This window comes from Larimichthys crocea, chromosome XIII, assembly GCF_000972845.2.
Source record: "Larimichthys crocea isolate SSNF chromosome XIII, L_crocea_2.0, whole genome shotgun sequence".
NCBI lineage: Eukaryota > Metazoa > Chordata > Actinopteri > Sciaenidae > Larimichthys > Larimichthys crocea.
The window spans coordinates 22,695,216-22,714,247 of NC_040023.1; the positions used below are offsets into that span (position 1 = coordinate 22,695,216).

At 38.5% G+C, this 19,032-nt stretch overlaps 1 protein-coding gene across 5 annotated transcripts in view; it reads right to left on the reverse strand.

Moving 5' to 3' along the window:
* Positions 1–19,032, reverse strand: part of LOC109138772 (CUB and sushi domain-containing protein 3) — a 205,529-nt gene that overhangs the window by 85,372 nt on the left and 101,125 nt on the right. For all 5 annotated transcript variants that reach the window (XM_027287060.1, XM_027287059.1, XM_027287058.1 and 2 more), the window contains 4 exons: positions 18,192–18,308; positions 3,171–3,284; positions 2,455–2,550; positions 1,878–2,081 (listed from right to left, as the gene is read on the reverse strand). In XM_027287060.1, the coding sequence (XP_027142861.1) occupies positions 1,878–2,081; positions 2,455–2,550; positions 3,171–3,284; positions 18,192–18,308 (531 nt within the window). The remainder of the gene's footprint in view (positions 1–1,877; positions 2,082–2,454; positions 2,551–3,170; positions 3,285–18,191; positions 18,309–19,032) is intronic.

Genomic DNA, 19,032 nt, shown 5'->3' on the forward strand with positions numbered 1-19,032 from the left:
GATTTTTTATTATTTTATTTATTTTTATTTTATTTAAAGCTCCCTGTGAAGTACTTTAAGCCAAACTCCATCTGAAAACAAGCAAAAACAACTATTTATTCAAGTCAACTGTTTTTCATAAAATTCTATGAAAAGGCCATCCAAAGATTATGCATCCTTTCAGGCGAGGCTAATTAAATCACAACAGAACGTTGTGCTGGTGAAGTTCAGCAGCTTTGTATTTGTGAAATCCAGGTAAATCACAGCTGGACAAGGAGCAGTAAATGTATCTTCTGAGACACAGGTACCTCACAGGAGAGTAGGCAGGTCTGACACCGTCATATCCCATAAAAAAGGCTTGAGTAATTGAGCATAGTGTTTTTGTTGAAGCTTCCATGAAACTATATCCATTATTCTGGACGAGGACACTGCCGCTGGGGAAGATGCTGCAGCCAGATTCAATCTCCAGATAAAAATCACTGTGTTTAAGATGGAACGGCGCGTGCCACTGCTATTCCCTTACAATTTGGCAGTAAACTCGGATGAACCCTGGCTTGAAATCTCCCGCTCTTACCGGCCAGGACTATTTGCTGGCTGGCACAAGGCCTGACTTCAATAGATTTCTCACAACTTCATCTGGAGTTCTTTATCTTTCCAAGGCGCCATGTGGGTGTCTTTGTGAGAAGGAGGGCATGTCATTCTGCATATATAAGGCTAAGATCATGTGCAAAAAAATCATGTAAATCTGTTCATGCGTATGAATGTGTGTATCTGTGCAGGTATATTTATGTATGCATGGTTCTGTGTATGCTAGCCAACTAAGCATGTAGAGAGGGAGGCTAGTCCCTGCCCAGTAGATGGTCTGCACATTGCACAGAACATCAAATACTTATAGTGTTCCAGGACCACTTGTATTTTCTGTCTTTGTCAAAGATGAGTCAGATGTCTGCTTCCTGTCTACCTGTCATTTTTTAAATATTTTTTTGTGAAACAATGGTATTGCCAATATCACATGCCTGGTTCGTCCTGCTTAATGGGTATCCCAGTTTCTATCTTTTTTCCTTTTCTTGTGTTTTTTCTTTTTGTTTCTGCACTCCAGGGAATATCAATCAAACTGATGGTTGGTTTATTCATTTAGACAAATTTTGACAAGCATTTAAGCAGTATTGAAGCAGTAGCCTTCATTCATTCACTTTTTTCCTCTTGTGGTATCAAAACTTTCCATTCAGCTCTTCTATAATATCTATTACACAGAACTATTTACTTTATTTTGAGTAGACAATGCTGCAGTAAAGGTCAATAGCTACTGTAGTGTACTTGATAAACTGGTAACTCAGTGTACAAGTACATAATACATGGCATTATTATGTCTGCATAATGCATCATGAGAGTGTAGCTTTATTATGTATTATAATGTCTTATTACATCCATAAATCATTTTGGTGTTCCTAATGTAACCTTCTATTGCAGGTCTGTTGTATTTAACTGCATGATATAATAAACTGTTAAGTGAGTGTATGAAGTGTGTTACAGATGTGGGCTACATACAAAAAGTTACTCGAAGTGAGTCTTGTTGTTAGACATATTCACTTTACACTGCTATTTATTTTCCCATTATTCTAGCAAGGCGCAGGATCCGAGATCCCTCGCCTGGGTGGGAAATTTATGTGACACTTTGTTTTTCTTTTTGTCCTTGCCTCTTTCTTCCTGTCTGAACTATCAAGACCAGAGATAGGCGGATGCATTGCAACGGTTGACAGACATTAAGATAAGTAATGACTAGGAAAAACAGACACCAACCGTTTTTATGCACCTGCTCCATCTTTTTAGATTTGTGTGTGTATATGTGTGTGTGTGTGCAGGGGCCGAGACGTGGATTGGTGGATGAGGACACTTACCAACACATGTGGGCACAGTACCGTTCCACTGGGCCAGGGCACTGGGCACGGCCTCACACCTGATGGCGTTGGACCCATGCAGCGTGTAGCCTGGATTGCATTCAAACAGCACCACCATACCGATGCCAAAGTCGTTCCCTATCCGCTTCCCAAACCGCGGCTCAGGGACGGAGTTACACTGAATGGCGCTTGTCCGGGGGACAGCTAGGGATATGAGGGGAGGAAGCAAGCATGAGAGGAAGAAAGACAAAGACAAAGAGTGTTGGTGGGCGTGGTAGGCAGAGAGACAACAGGGAGAAGGAGAGATGGCAAGACAAAGGAGGCAGAGAGAAATGGTAAAGCCCTTGTGTATCTCCTCGCACGTCATTAGTCACTCTTGTCTGCCATGCCAGGATAGGCTGTTCGACTGCACATCATCCTGCTCTGTTCAGTTGTGCCAGGCTACAGTGGATGGCACTCTGAACAGTCTTTTATGAGAACAAGGCTATGTCTTTTCAAAAGCAAGCAAATGCACCCAATGCACCGAACGATTTTCCACATCAAAATTCTATAACCATACCAAAAAAAGCAGTCTTACCTTGATAAACAAAATGAAATCCTTTGGCTGTTTCTGTCCCGTTTGTGGTAAACTTGAGTGTTATCTTGTTTCCTGAACTCAAAGGGAGAGTCTCGCCTAAATTACAAAATAAAAGGAATGATGATGAGAAATTACGGTGCTGACACATGTCCGGATGTAATATACGAACAATTAATTCACAAATTAGAAACATGAGCGCTACATGACCTTATTAATCTAGACAATAAAGCTGTATGGTTCATGCATTGTTCAGTGTTTTACATGTACAGACTTAACTGACCTACAGGATATCCTGTGTTGTAGCTGCAAATAGCAGCTGGTGTAATTTCTCTGTTTTTACATTGTGTCACAGTCTAATCAAGTAAAGTGTGACAACAATTTCAAGCAGCTGGTTTGTTTTTGTTATTTTATTTGGATTCTCAAGAGTTTATTCAATTGTAATCATAATGTATTATGTATCATTACTGCGTATAGTTATTATCATTACAGACAGGTAAGATGGGAAAAGAGCTTCATTCTTGGCAGTATAAAGGATGATAGAATTTTTGATTTTTAAACTGTCTGCATCAAACAGTTATTTGATTTGAACTGATCTGAGAGGATGTGCTGTCTCGCCTGCACGGCAACATTATGTGCTTGACAGATCTGCTCACACCTATGAGCTAGTAGCATAAATAACTATAAATACTAATAAATGTAAGTGCTAATATTTTTACCTGAGTGTGATCCATATATGGACGAGAGAAGAGGAGAATCTGTGGAGGATCCATCATAGATCTCAACCACATCAGTGGTTAATGTCTGGAATATCACAAATTGACCAAAGAGCACTGCAAAGAAAGAAGCGGTAGGGGAGAAAGAAGAGAGGATGGAGGACCGTCAAAACATGATATCAAATTTTGTGGCAATTAAATAACTATAGAGATTCAAGATTAAGCCCATTCCAATGAGTTTTTATTGTCCCACGGGGGGAACTGTCAGGTAAGATGCTGGGAATTAAAATAATTATATCAATCAGTCTGGCTGCTGCTTTGACCAAGCTAACCAGTGGCAGAGAGGTTAATGTTGTTTTGACTGGAATACTTACTTTTGCTTGAATGGTTATGTATCCAGTCTATCTGGCACATCTCTTTGCAGATGGACAAATGACTTCAATGAATCATAACCACTCTTTAAAGTGCAAATGCACTGCTAGCTCCCTCTCTTCCAGCAAATGGAAAAAAAAGGCAGTGGACAATCACTGCAGGGGGCGTGGCCTCATAGCTACGTGGTGTGTGACGCATGAGGGGACCACCATCCAGAGTGACAGGCTGACCACCATTCAGTATAGCAGAAAATACAGCTGCAGCTAGTCAGAGTTAACTGAGCTTATCAGCGATGGGCAGCTGCTGTCAGGCTCTCTGACAGGAGCTGCTGGAGCTTTGACAGTCACTCGAAGCAAATTCACAGGCCGTGTGTAAAGGTGTCTGTGTGGTACCGCGATAATTATGTGCAGACACTGAATCCAGCAAAGACACATATGGATGCACTGGACTACTGAACGCCCTGGCTGGAGGGTGAGGTAACTGTAAGTTGGTTTCGGATTGTATTTTTCAACAAAAAACAACTAAACTGTACACTAAAATATGTCTCTGAAAACATTTAAGGAGATGTACTAAAATTCATAATTGATCAGCACTGTCTAGTTTCATTCATTCAGTTTCATTTGATAAGTTAAGTTTACTTTAAAGTTGACATCGGATATGGTAAATGGTCTGTCAACACTGCTGGATGTCCTGCTCTCCACAGAAAATGAATAGGATATGTAAACTTGACATTGACATTGGCTTGTGTCTGTTGGAGCGTGTTATGACTGCATAGCAGGCCACAGTCTTTAGAGTCAGAAGATGCTGGCATTATAGGAGGGACAGAGGGTGGGTGACAATAGCTGTTAACCACACGCTTGCTTCAGATCAGCCAATAGTGAATTTCAATTGCAATTTTTTTTTCCCCATGATTCTTTTATTTTTTCTTGCTGTCATTGACTGCAAATTATCATTTGTATGCTTTTACAGCAGCCAACATTTTCTTAACCTTCACATATTGCAGAGTGTGATACTTAAAGGCAAACTAAAGTCAAATCTCTCTTTGCCTTAAAATGTCACTGTTATTTTAAATGTATCATTTATTATTATCAGAAGGAAAGATTACGTTCTGTGCTCTTTTTCCGTGTGTCTGTGTCTGAGTTTGACTGATCCAGCAGGTATGTTTACGTTTATGATTTTTTCTCATAGAAGAGTAGATATGTATGCTGTAGCAGACAAGAATATGCTATTTATTTGAGTTGGACTAAATACGAAACTATTCTGGGGGTTACTGGAAAAAAACAAAGATCAACAACGTGATAAAAGTGTTTATGTCTACAGATTTGTGACCAGTCTAGAGAACACAGGGTACAGCACAGGTTGACACTGACATGTATCTTCNTGTCTCTTTGCCTTAAAAAAAATGTCACTGTTATTTTAAATGTATCATTTATTATTATCAAAAGGAAAGATTACGTTCTGTGCTCTTTTTCCTGTTAACACTGCACTTTTCCACAGTGAGTGATTTGTTTGGTCACTCGTTCAGCAAGCTACGGTAGGACAAGTTGTGTGTTCATGTTTGCAAGTTAGATAAAGATTAATTATGAAGTGAAGTAATTTGATTGTCTGTATGGAAACAAGTTCTCCATCTTCCACACAGACTGAAAACTAACAATATTTCAAAAGATTAATAAAAAATACTAATTTCTCCCTATTGGTCTCTGATTTTTTCTCATAGAAGAGTACATATGTATGCTGTAGCAGACAAGAATATGCTATTTATTTGAGTTGGACTAAATACGAAACTATTCTGGGGGTTACTGGAAAAAAACAAAGATCAACAACGTGATAAGTGTTTATGTCTGCAGATATGTGACCAGTCTAGAGAACACAGGGTACAGCACAGGTTGACATTACTGACATGTATCTTCTTAGTCATGACATGTATTTGAGTGCCTAAACTCTTCAAATAAAAATTATGGCCAGTAAGCCACAGCTGAATGTCTGAACATACAATAAATAAACAACTGGATATGGTCTATATTTTTTCGTCTTCCCTGCTGTACCAAAAACATACTGAACTGTGACCCTAATACCGAAACATGAGCTGTTACACCCCTAGTACCAGTAATCGTTAATTTAATTAGTTCAGTTTTCATATAACAACATATCATGTGAGAACATCAGTGTATCACAAAAGTAATAATTAAATATTATCCTTAGGAAAAAGGGAGTGAGGGAAACTACTGACAACTTATGATAATGACCAGAAATTATTTAAATACTATCCTGCATGAATATTTCCAATTAAGGAAACCTGATTGTATCAATGTGTACACGCCCTTGAAAATAATCTGATCAGTCTTAAAACAAATGAAAAGACATGGCCGACTGGATCACTACTTCTGTGATACCATGTGTGTTTGTGTCTGTGCAGCCATGCATGGAAGTGTGCATGAACGTACTGTATGTGTGTTTTTTCCAAATGCCAGCTAATCAGGCAGCAGCAGCCACAGAGTTGGTGGTTAAGTGAGTTGATGCATAAGACATGTGCTTACTACAGTTTAGGCAAATCTCCCTTATATCACCAAGGTTACACAGTGCAACTCCTGGCATTGACTCACAACATTGGCTCAGAGTACCAAGTTGCTTGTGTTCAGCCATGAGTTAGGTATCACAACCACAGTGAACTTTGATTCTCAGGAGGAGCAGGATGTGAAAATAAAAACTTTTTAGCTTTCCAAGAAAATGAATTCCAAACTGTCTCAATCAGAGTGTGGAAAGGTTTTTAAAAAACAAATAAAAGAATAAAAATAAAAGAACAGTGTTGGTTATGAACACCAACACCATTATGGCTCTAGCACAGACTATATCTGTATGAAATACCATCCTCTTTTTGTCAAGTGGCTTTATTTTCTAAGAAACAGCATTCCTAAAAAGTGATATGTCATCTAAAATACTAAATGCCGTGTCTCAAGTAATTTTAAAAATGAATGTAAAGCTGTTTAAATGTGCACATTTTTCCTTTTCCTGTATATTAGTTAGTTATACGCAACTACTACATACTACAAATAGCTTAAACTGCTAAATAAAAAGAAAGATTGTTTTTAGCCAGTGATAGTTTTAGCCAAGCTACATCCACATGCCTAAAGGCACAATACACACAAGGCCCATCTGAAAAGGTGAAAAAAACAAAACAAACACTGGTAACAGAGACAATTGCTAAAGGTAAAAAAAAAATGGCAGCATATGTTTGTCCTTCTGGCTATGAATTATGGAGTAGCTCCCTGTCGTCTTCACTTTGTAGCTGTACGGATCTCCTCTGGCATGTGGCCTCACAGTACACCACTCTAAAACTGTTATACTGCCACATAACTAAGAAAGACACAGCAAGACAGAGAATGAAAGGCAGAATAAAGCACAAAAACTCAGACACTAAATGTCCCCTAAAAGCCACTAGAGGCAATGCTGCATCATCATGTCCCATGAGATGGTAGTTTGGACTGACCACCTAGTGGCTGACCAAATGACAGTACCGAAGACATGGAGTGGAAAAGTGGGGGTATGTGTAACAGTTTCTATGTTTTGAAAAGAAGGATGCCTTACTACTTATTCTGTGCAACATGGAACAGATGGAACTCAAACATAAAAGCAAAACGTAGACACAAATGTATACACATAAAAAGGTGTAGTCACACAGAGCAGCACCGGCAGTCGTGTTTCTTTAAGTGTTGAGTAGAAGAGACGATTTTACCCTTAGGGACAGCTCACTGCTGTGGTATTAGCATACCAACACCATGCTATGTTGAAAAGGCTGCAATCTCGTGCTTTGTGGAAACACACACTCACACACTCACACACTCAAACACAAGCACATACACACACACACTCCCACAAGTACAGTGTCGCTCATTTATTCCTCTAATCCAAAGCCAACCATGCATGACTCCAATCTGCTCCTTTGCTGTAATCACGTCCAGATATTAAGTCAATAAATCATTGTAAACTTGTTACCTAATTTATGCAGGGCTATGATGAATCTTTTGTCCTCTAGGCCTAGTCATGGTGGTGTAACGCAATGCACTTGGACAATGGACAACATTTTTATGCCTGCATCTTTACCTTGATTTATCCCAAAGCAGTTAAGCCACTTTAATCGCATACCTCTTTGGGTATTAGATCATGATTTTAGTGCATTACTATATCTCATACCACTATGCCTGCTGGGCTTAAATAATGCAAAAAATGCTAAATTACAGGTTGATCCCACTCTCATGTGATGGTAATCTAATTTTATTTCCATTTGAAAGCAGTCATTTGGAAAAATGTGACAAGAGGCTGTGATGATTTCTTTCCTATCCTTGGTGGTTTCTGTCAGATATTAATGGATTCAGGAGACTGCTTAAATAAATCATGTGATTGAAGTAATCAGTTCTGGGTAGTCACATAGTAATTTACAACAAAGAAAAAAAAATACATACAGCTGCATACAGTTAGACCTTTATAAGAAATAAAGTTACATAAGCAAATACTCCTTCAAAACAGCCTAAATTCTTTGAGTCACAGATTCAAAGTGATGGGTCCCACTTCTTGGTTCATTCTGACTCAATACACACAATTCCTACAGATATTTGCCAGTGCATTCACCCTGTGAAAATCTTCTGCCACCACATCTCAAAGGTGCCTCTATCAGGCTTCGATCTGGAGAAAGTGCAAGGAAGTGAAGTAAATTAAGATGTCGTTCCGAGAACCATTTTGGGATGATGAGTGCTTTGTGACAAAGCTTGTTTCAAGTATCCATTTGAAAAAGTGTAGACTGTGGAGATGTCTGCACCTGGTCGGGAACAATGTCTAAGTACTTCTTGTTGTGAGGTCTGAACAGTGCTCAGATGATATTAAGGGTAGTAATGTGTGCCAAGACATCATCTCTACACCATTAGAGTACGATAAACAAAGTGCACCACTGTCAAAAAAAGCTTCCTCCAACCTGCCTGATTCTAACCCAGTCTTTCAGTCCTTAAACACCTCACAATTAATAAAGTACTTTAGATTGTCATAAAAATGTGTTTTACCATGATGGACATACTCTTTTTTTTTTTTCATTTTGGTACTGCTGAGTCGGCTGCACTTTCACGTTTTGTAGACATGTTGTTTCATTCATAAAATAGTAATGCCCTGACTGCAGGAAAAAGAAGGATGACTTTGAGTTGACCGAGTGAAACTGTCTGAGAGTGCAGGTTATAGAGGTTGAGAAAGAACATATATGTTTTGTACAGATTAAATCTTGTGAGTGTATTATTATATTCTGAGTTTATGCAAATCTCATTTTGACAAGAGAAGAGCAAAACTGTGATTTTATATACATAATTTCTGAGTAATAATACGAATAATCTACACTGTAGGTGAAAATGATTCAACTTTTTCTTTGCTGACTGCAAAACACAGCGTAACCGTTCCTTTGTAGTTTTTTAAAGCCTTTCATTTCACATGAAGAAAGCCTTCTTGTATTTCTGTCATTTCTGCATACCTGTTAACAGGGCATTGCTGTAAAAGAGCATGAATGCTCAGTCAACCTATTGTGCATAAACCAGGACTGAATACATATAGTTTGAATTTATGTCCAGCACTTTAAAAGCAGCAATGTTTGGCCTGGCAGTATGATGTGGTGTTGATGTTCTAATGGACAATTTGTCAAATGACACTCTCCAAACAGTATCATCCAAGATTCTTTACAGGAATATTATTGGGAGTTTGAGAAATAAATCACTTTGATTATAAAGTCCATGCTGTGATATACATCAACACATAACTGAAATCTCTTTGCAATATGGAGGCTCTGTCTCAGATGCTCAACATCATCATTGTTTAAAAGTTAAGGAATATGAAATTATTCATTATCATCTCAGCTTTTGTGATGGAGTCCTTTCCCTGTCAAAAACAAGGGCATATGCTGCAGATAGGATCATTACAATACAGCAGGGAAGAAAAATGTCATAATCTTAGAAAGGCTCTTTCAGTCTCCATCTCTCCTCCCTCTGCAATTTGATCTTTCTTCTATGGATGAATGAATGAGCGTGGCCCCCTGGATTACTTGTGTGATGTATGTAGTTGATGGATTATCATAAAACGCATGTATGTCAGCCAGGGAAAAAATAATTCCACAATGTGAGGTTGAGATCGTCTTGTGTGTTATCTTACTTATATACACACTGTTTGCAACAGAGAAATAATATTTAATTATATCTCTTTAACGAGCTTTTACTTAGGACTGCAAAGATTGCTGTCCAAAAAAAAAAGGTTGACATGTATTATATTTAATTGCTTTGATGAAATTACATCTCTCTAAGCAGTAACATAGATACTTAGAGAGACATGATTATTATCTGTTTGAACACCACAAGTCTGCAATGTGTATTGTAGTAATCTCTCTCTCTCTCTCTCTCTCTCTCTCTCTCTCTTGCCATTTAATCTGAACAAACCAATCTGCTCCTGGACTGCCTTTGGGTTATGTTTATCAGTAGTATTACTTAGTCACAGGTATGGGGGCCCAGAGATTATGAGTGTTGCCTTACAGCAGGGAAGATTTATATGAGGTTTTTTTTTTTTCATGCAGTCAACAACTCACAATGAATTTGGGTGGTAAAACGTGTTTATGTAGCTCACAGTGTTAAAAAAGTGGATTACCACATAAATGCCAAGCCATAAGGTTTATAAGATTTCACTTATTATAAATCACAATAACAATGTTAGTAGAAAATAAATGCAGCAAAAGTAGAGAGCGAAAGACAGTCTATGGCTTTAAAAACAAATTTGCTAAAAATACAGCATACTTGCCTCAGATGTAAACATTGTCACCCACCCAACTGGCTAACCACTCACCCATACTAGATGGCCAGATTTTTATGCATGACTCATCAGCAGGTGCTGGTATTAAATAACCATTTTCTCCGTACTCACATGAGAAATAAATATTTCAGTTTAACATTTTAATCCCACTAAGCAAAAATATGTCCAGCTGAAGTTTCAGACTCTGCAGACCAGATCTGGTTTGTCTTTTTTTCTCCTTTTTAGGTGACTCTTGTGTGTCACGAGTTAGTCGTGCACATTTTGATCAAAAACTATTTGGATTCTGATTTTTCCATGTTCTGTTTGTTACAGTGAGACTGACCTGTGCTGGCAAACTAAGACAACATTACCTAAACAAGGACAGAACAGTTTATCTGAAAACATCTTCATGTGACAGGATTCAAAGAAATTACTTGTTGAATGCAGGACTTTAAATTTGAAACTATTCAAGGTTACATTAAGTTGTTACACACAGCTTTGGCATTACAAAAAAGCAATTATTCCACTTCACTGAGGTACGGATAAAACTCAACAAAGCCTTGCCAGTACATAAATTCTCTGTGGTGTCGTGATAAAGCAGTTTTGGTGGAGTATTTATCTAAAATGGAGTATAAAAGTGAGATAACAGGCTCTGGCTCTCAGGTATCATGAGGAAGTTAATCAGTGAACCTTGACAACCTCTGCAGGGCTTCCCTCTCCCATTGCCCTTTCATCTGTCTGAAAGTGTTTTGTTTTTGCTTTTTATCTGACAGTCAGAAACAAATAGGCCTCGCAATTTCAATTATAATAAGATCACACTTTTGTAAATCTTAGATTAATTTGGCAACTTAACCACCTCAGCCAATATGTGACGGAGATGCCTGCATCATATGCATATCTATTTTATTCAGCGTCATACTCTTTCTCTCTAATTTCTGTACGTTGTGTGTATTTAAATAATTTCCCCCTGGGATTATTAAAGTATTTCTGATTTGTGATTATCCACAATAAGCTATATTTCAACTGCCCACTAGGCCACTTCAGTGTGTATCCAGCTCCAAACACATTTGTTCCTCACTGACCCATCAAAGTACCTGTATGAAAAAGCATCTGTTTCCTTTTACAGCTACAGAGCCATCGTTATAGTTCCCGCTGTGCTTTTCCTTGTATGAGTCAAAATGTCTTGCTGTGGTTTGAGTTCTGCCCTATAGTAGTACATAAAAACAAAAAGTATTTTGGGGGTTCCAAAGCAACTTTCACACCCTTTCAACTGCAACTGTGTCTGTGATTGTGACCACTGACACTGATGGTCTGTTACAGATGACCTTTTTTTACACTGATTTGTAATCTGTTAATGATTATTTTCACTGCTATCACCAAAAGATTTCTGAATGTAGATTGACATTTTACAATAACATATAAAGTCAGAGGACATTAGAAGGAAAAACAGAAGTTTACAGTCGCCGTCCGTTCCGGACAACACAAATGTAACTGCAATGTAATGTCAGCCCGTTTCAGCTCCCAGCCACTGAATTAGCTACATTTGCCTTAAGGCAATGCCCAGTTAAGGTGTTAGAGACACTCACAACACAGGCTACAGCGAAAGGTAAAGAAAAAGCAGCATATGTTTGTCCTTCTGGATATGAATTATGGAAGAGCTACCTGTCGTCTTTGCTTTGTGGCAGCACAGGCCTTCTGAGATTCTGGGCTATGACAGAATACACAAGCCTCATTTACAGAAACCAGGGGGATTGTATGACAGCACAGACATATATTTTTAATGACCTATTATCACAGTGAAATTGCATCAGCCCTTTTGGAAAGGAGCATGAAGCTGCACCTTGGCACAAGCTGCATTCAGTCCATTAGGCATCTATCTTGGGTAAAAACACCCCTCTGTGGATTGAAAGCTGCAAGTATTGGTCACTTCTAAGAAAAGAGAGTTCGATCTTCATGACATTTTTACTTGTTGGATTTCAAAACAGTGTACTATACACTTTAGTGGTGTATCTGACAACTGGCTCAAGCTGCACTCACAATGGACACCCAGAATTGCATCAGCTCAAAAAACTACAGGCTGTCAAAACCAGGCACACACTCGAATTTGACAGAATCACACTCTGATTATACATCCACATATGTACCTGTGCAGCCCCATAGAAAAAACACATTTGACATCAAGGGGGGCCACAGTTCACAGTTCATAGCAGGTTAATCACACTGTATACACTGTAAGCTGACACAGACAGACAAGGTAATGGTTTTTGTGTGGGATGTAGCAAGTCTTGTATTCAGGTGGCCCCAGGCATAATCGTACTCTCCAGCGAACATCACTGATGAGGCAACAATCTGGCCCTAGGGTCACCGTTTTTATGACCGCTCTCAGCAGTACTCTGTTTCTCTCCCTGCTTCGCTCCTCATTCCCTGTCTCGCTCATTATAACTCTCTCACTCATTATCACTCTCTCCATCTAACTTGTTCTCTCTGAGACTTTCACATTCAACCAAGATCTATGGGCCTCTTTCTCGTTGTTAGACTCACTCCCTTTACCTCTTGCGGTCTCGAAAGTCTCTCTCACTTATTCTCTGTCCATCTTGTTACAGCCCAGATTTATTACTGCAGTCTGTCAGTGCTCCCATCTCGCCTCCTGACACATTCTGTGGCAACCAATATGCATATGTTGTTGTTAGTATTATATAAACACATACACTGGAGCTATAAAAAGCCTCAGGCAGATAAACAGAGGTGACTGAATGCTGTGTCTATGAAATCAAATTTACCAATGACTCATAATGAGCATCCTTCCAGTCAGAGAATACTACAGTATGAAATGAAACTTTTAAGTTAAGTTAAGCACAATTGAAATACGGCGTCATGTTATTTGATCTGCTCCATCTATATATATGCATACATATATACATACATACACACACACGTAGCTCACAGTATCATCAGGAGCTCTGCTAGGTCAGACCTCTGAAGTGCTTTGTGTCTGATGGTATGACATTCCTGACAGCAGAAGCTGCACAGAACAATGCTCCTATCAACAGTCTCATCTGGGTGTTTTGTGTACTTTGTTTACATTGTGCAACTTTTCTACCATAAAATAACCAAGTTAATGCTACATTGACGTGTAATCTGGTGAATGGTGTCTCTGTCATTCCCATTCTACACTTTGTTTCTGCACTATGTAACTTTGTGCACCTGCTGCTCCTGCAAGAAGTATATAACACGGTACACCACTAAATCACACACCACTTTAACTTATTTTGGTCATACTGGATCATATTTTATGGAGAAAATGTATTCTGGTTTTCGCTCTGATGTCCTCCTGCCGCACATCAAATCAAAAAGTCTTTCTGATGGATAATAAAGCAAACTGCTGAGATTTATAGCTACTGTTAACTAAATGTAGCTGATGACAACACAGTTTGTTAGCCAGGTTCCCTGGATTGTGAGCTCAGAGCACACAAGGAATGTTTGTGTTTTTATCATAGTCATTTTGGACCACAGGAAAGAGGAGGTACATATTTATGACGACAGTATTACACCCTTGGGTGTCACAAAAACACCAATTTATACACAGAACATAAGGAATAACATGGAAGAGATGAGTCACTGCTGGAGCCATCAAAAGTTAAAAAAAAGGCTACACCCAACAAACAAATCATCTAGGTAAAATATAAACTTTACAAACCCAGGCTGAAAAAAGCAAATCAATTTTGCTTGAAGTACAGTTGGGGAATTTTTGTCCAAGATTTTTTTTTTCTTTTAAATTTCTTTTTTTCTGTATAGCAGTGCACAAAATAGGGTTTTATCTTGTCAAAATATCTTGACTTTAAGTCTCCCTGTTTTCATATAAGAAAGTACCATACACTGCTGAAAGTATAGGTACAAGAATTGGTCTATACTAGCCAATGAACTTGGTGTAAACAAGAGTGGATTCCTGTGGGGCAGTGTATGTCTGTATGTTTACAAGCATTGCCCAAGGCAAGGGTTGAGTGTCATGAATAATTCATCTGTTTAAAAAAGAAGCAGAGTTATTGTTTGAAATATGACTACAACCATTATTTCTGACAGAATAATTAAACATTAAAGGGCAAGACAGATGCACATTGTCCCATAATGATATCCAAATGATGTAAAGTAACATAAGCTATGCGCAGAGAATACGTCCCAGTGCTGAGCTACCAAGAGCCCTCACGAGAAGAGAAGATGGCTCGCAAATGAATGCAGAACCTTTTACTAACTATACTCAGAGTGCATTTTAAGCACCAGTGTCTCCTGCCAGCTCTATTTTTATTATAATTGTTATGATCATGATCAACCAGAATACAGTGCATAAATACCTTTACGAACATGTATGCACAGAATTAGAGAGGAAATCAGGCACCACGATTGTAAATATATGCCACGTAAAACCAGCAAGTCCTATGCAAAAAGACAGAAATCTATTTGTATGATTGAGGTGACGCTTCAGGCGAACTTGAACTACATTACACTGTGGTGCCTTATGATGTTTTGGATGGATGCTTATTATGTGCATACATTATGTTAGTATATCAGGTGCAAAATGAGGTCCAAGGGAAAACTCAGACACATGCAGGAAGATATGAACCTATCCACAGGGTTTCTATAGTCAGTTAGACAGAAGCTGTGATGGCTTGGGTAGAATAAAGTAAATCTATACAAACTGTACTACAGTACTACGGTGAACAGAATATCTGCCAACATCCAACACATATGTTAACATTCTCAAAACCTTTTAAGCCATCACAATCCTTTCCCTCCACTGACAACTAAAAACTAAAACTAAAGCTATAGCAGATGACAAAAAAGATGCCGCTGACGCTGATTACAGCGTAATATCAGCTTTAGTCCTGTGTGTGCATATAAAATCTTGTAGTTAGCAAAAAACAAAATAATAGCCAACATCTTGTACTGCAGGATTTTACAGTAACAGCAGCCAATTTGCCCCAGGCAGCGAGATCTAAACCACTAGCAACCATTTGATTTGATCTGTTCGCCGCTGCTGGCAACCAGTTTTTACTGTTGTATAAAAAAGCAACTACAACAAATAAAGAATGCTGTATTCCTGACCATGGTATAGGAGGAAAATGAGAGTGCTGCTGTCACATTTACTTATTCTTGTGGGGAGAGCGTACTGTCACTACTCCACCAGCCAGGTGCTCAAGCAACAAGAGAACTAAATGGGAAAAAAAACATCACTACAGTAAGTGACACTGTCTCAATTGAAAAACTGAAATTAAATATATATTATACCGTAATATCATCTGTAAGATAACTGCCAAGATCTAAGGTGGAAACATATTGCACTTTATAGCACAGAAACCTTTCAAAGCCTTTATTATTTCCTCAAATATGAACAACACTTTCCAGCCCTGCCTTGTTTGCTGTATATCCAGATCAAATATAGCTGTGATATGACTAATGAAGTGCAAATCTGATTGGGCTTACAGGGGATAATTATTTTCCCGATTGCAATTTACCTCATTATATTTGCGGCTACCTTGTAAATATGCAATTAAAAAACATCTGTCTATCACTGTTAATTTTATTTTGCATTATTGGTGTGTTAAGCCACTTGATTTTTTGTGAAATACATTTTGATGATGATCAACAATTCAAGCATAGCAAGCAACCAATGGCTGATGGCTGGCTGCCATCCTGGCAACCATAACTCAGACATGATATCAGGAACTGTACTGGAACTAATTTAACCAAATATTCTAATAATAATCACTAAGAGCATGTGGTTTAATTTAAAATGTCCTGTTTCCATCTCTAGACCTGTTCGTACTAACATTGTGCTTGCAACATAATTCAAATATTAGGAAACATTCTACAGTACATATATTTATACCAAGAACTGCCCTTGTAGCTACACCTTGACAGCAAAAGACATATTGTATATCCACAGAATACTGCAGAGTCATGAGATGATATTTCCAACTGACCTTTTCCTGCCAGTTCAACCAGGCTGACACGATGTCTCAAAGGCTTATAGTATGCTATCGGTCATATGAGGGACTAGGACACACGTTTCATACTCTACCCAAGGCGCTTACAAATTTCAATTACCTGTATACTGGACACTGAAATGTGATTACTCCTATGACACTGCCTATGGGCTACACTCAGCTGCCAAACTGCTACAGAGAACAACATTTCTGTCTGTACTGTTTTATCTGGTATATAAGTTAAAAACAAATACTGGACAACTTGATTACTTGGACTTAATTTTAATGCAAAATAACTGGCATGATTAGGTAAAATAAACACTGTGGTTGCAATATACTAAATTGTATAAGCTACTTCTCCAAGAAAACCCACAGTATATACTTTGTCAACCATCACTACGGGAATAAAAAATGCTGAGAGCTTGTTTTTCACTTATGAGTTGCAAGGGAATTATTAAGTTCTAGGTTTTGCTTCTATATAAATTACTAGTTTATACATATATTACTAGTAAAATAAGGAGCATGTGCTTTAAACAAGGGTTTCTTGTTGCATCACAGCTCCAGTTGTAGTCCCAATATTTATAATGTGCTCTACCCAAGCTTTGAACCCCAATTGCTTTGTTAAAGTATCACTAAGAATACATTTCCCTCAAGCCACGCCACAGCAGTCTTGTTCATCATCAGTAGGATTTTTTTTTTCAATGGCTTCTGTGTCTGTAGTCCTTGGAATAAATTTGCAGGCCCTGGTGGGAATGTTGCATGGTGACTTCCACACTCCATTAAGCTTTTCCAGGAAGTTTAAACAAAGGCTGCATTTGTGTGCAATACTCATAAAATTTACAAAAAAGGAAACCTGTGGGTGCCTGGACTCCATGAACAGTAGGAAATGGCAACAGAGGATGTAAACTCTTAGGCTGGATTGTCACACAGGGGATTAATCTATGTTTTATAAGTGCAGGGCTTTACAGGATGAAAACCTCTGCCTATGATTCCAGCAGCTCTTTATGACTAATAGGGAATATTGAGCAGAAGCACATCAAGGTCTCTTAGAGATCTTTGCTGAATTATGTATATATAGAGGCATCTGGACAAACAGAGTACTTGTGCATTTTCTTGCTCTGTCTATTGCCGACAGCCCTTTGCTGTTTGACCTTCCTCTTTATTACCTACACTACAGAGCATTTTTCATGTCAACACAATTTCTGTTTTTTTCCTGATCTTACTGTGCTTTCACACCTCTTGCCAAAACCCAAACACCACCCTTTTTTAGGTTGCGTTTCAGCTCATTTGTAAGAGCCAGAAGAGGCATAGGAGTCCCCCTAGACTATGTTAGTATTGACTTCTAATATGTATGTATTGATTTCATTCGACACACACCACTGTGACGGATAGCGGCGGCACTCACTGCATAGCCACTGGCTTGATTTTCTGTCACAGCTGTCACATATGAAGGAAGTATACAGGGATTGAATATTAATCCAGCAGCAGATGAGTAATCAGCCAGTGGCTGTAACCATCAAACATAATAATCCAAAGGTACAAAATATTGAAATGCATTAAACGCATATTAAGCAGTACAGGGAAATGAATTATGCAAGTCGGAACATTTTGTTTGGTAGAATTCTGTCACCCATGACCAGCTTTGAGAGTAAGTCTCCGTTTCTTCACAGAATTTACACTATCCCCATCATTAACACAAAACTACCAGCTAACACAAATATCTCTCTTAGCCTCCTATGCCCACTTCATGTTTGAAGTAAAAATATTTCTGTAAACCGGCACCTCATATGGACTATAAACAGCCATTGAAGAGACAATAGGTAACAATTTTCTGCAACACTGTGAAAATAATGGCTGAAATACTTACCAAAGTCTCCTGGGACGTAGATGTCGTAGACACAGCTCTGGCCTCTGGTGTAATTATGTGGGTAGTTTGGGGACAACACAGTTCCCTCTGAACCTGTAAAGTGACCTCCGCAGGGAGCTGTAGGGGACAGGAAAGGAAGCAACAGAGACGCACAGTTAACAAATGTGAAACAACCAGCTTACAATGCCTGGGGAAATGTGGCAGTAAAATACAATCAGCAAATCCATTTTCAACCGGCACAGTGCACAGGTAAGCAGTTTATAACAAACAACAAAATGGAATGAAAAGTCACCTTTAAACTTTCAGGTGCTGACAAATATAATTGTGGCCAGCATACCAAAATAATTTGACACTTGAGAGACACTTAGGGGACATTTAAAAAAAAAAAAAGTGAGCAGTTAACAGACAGAAAAGGAACCCTGAGTTGTGTTTACAGGGTTAAAACTTGAGAGAAAAACAACCAGCAAGAAAAAGTACTTAAAATACATAAAAACACCATCAATCAACAAAACACACGATTGCAAAAGCTCCACACGCCTGTGACTTTAATCAGCCCTTATTGCCCAGCAGCATGTTTTGTGAACTCAACTCTTCAACACCGAAAGAGGCTTTTAGTCAGCTGACTATGTACTTTACAAGTCTTAACAAGTAGCTCTTATTTTGAAGTTGGATAATTATTTACAAGCTTAATTGATTAATTGATGAAGACTATGCATTCATGTTAGTATGCCGTAATGCATTTTTTGCTGCCAAAGCCACAGTAAGGTATGACGGTGGGGACCAACACATGTCTTTGAAAACGATTAGCTTTGAACAAAAAGCCTACCCTTGCTTGCTTGTA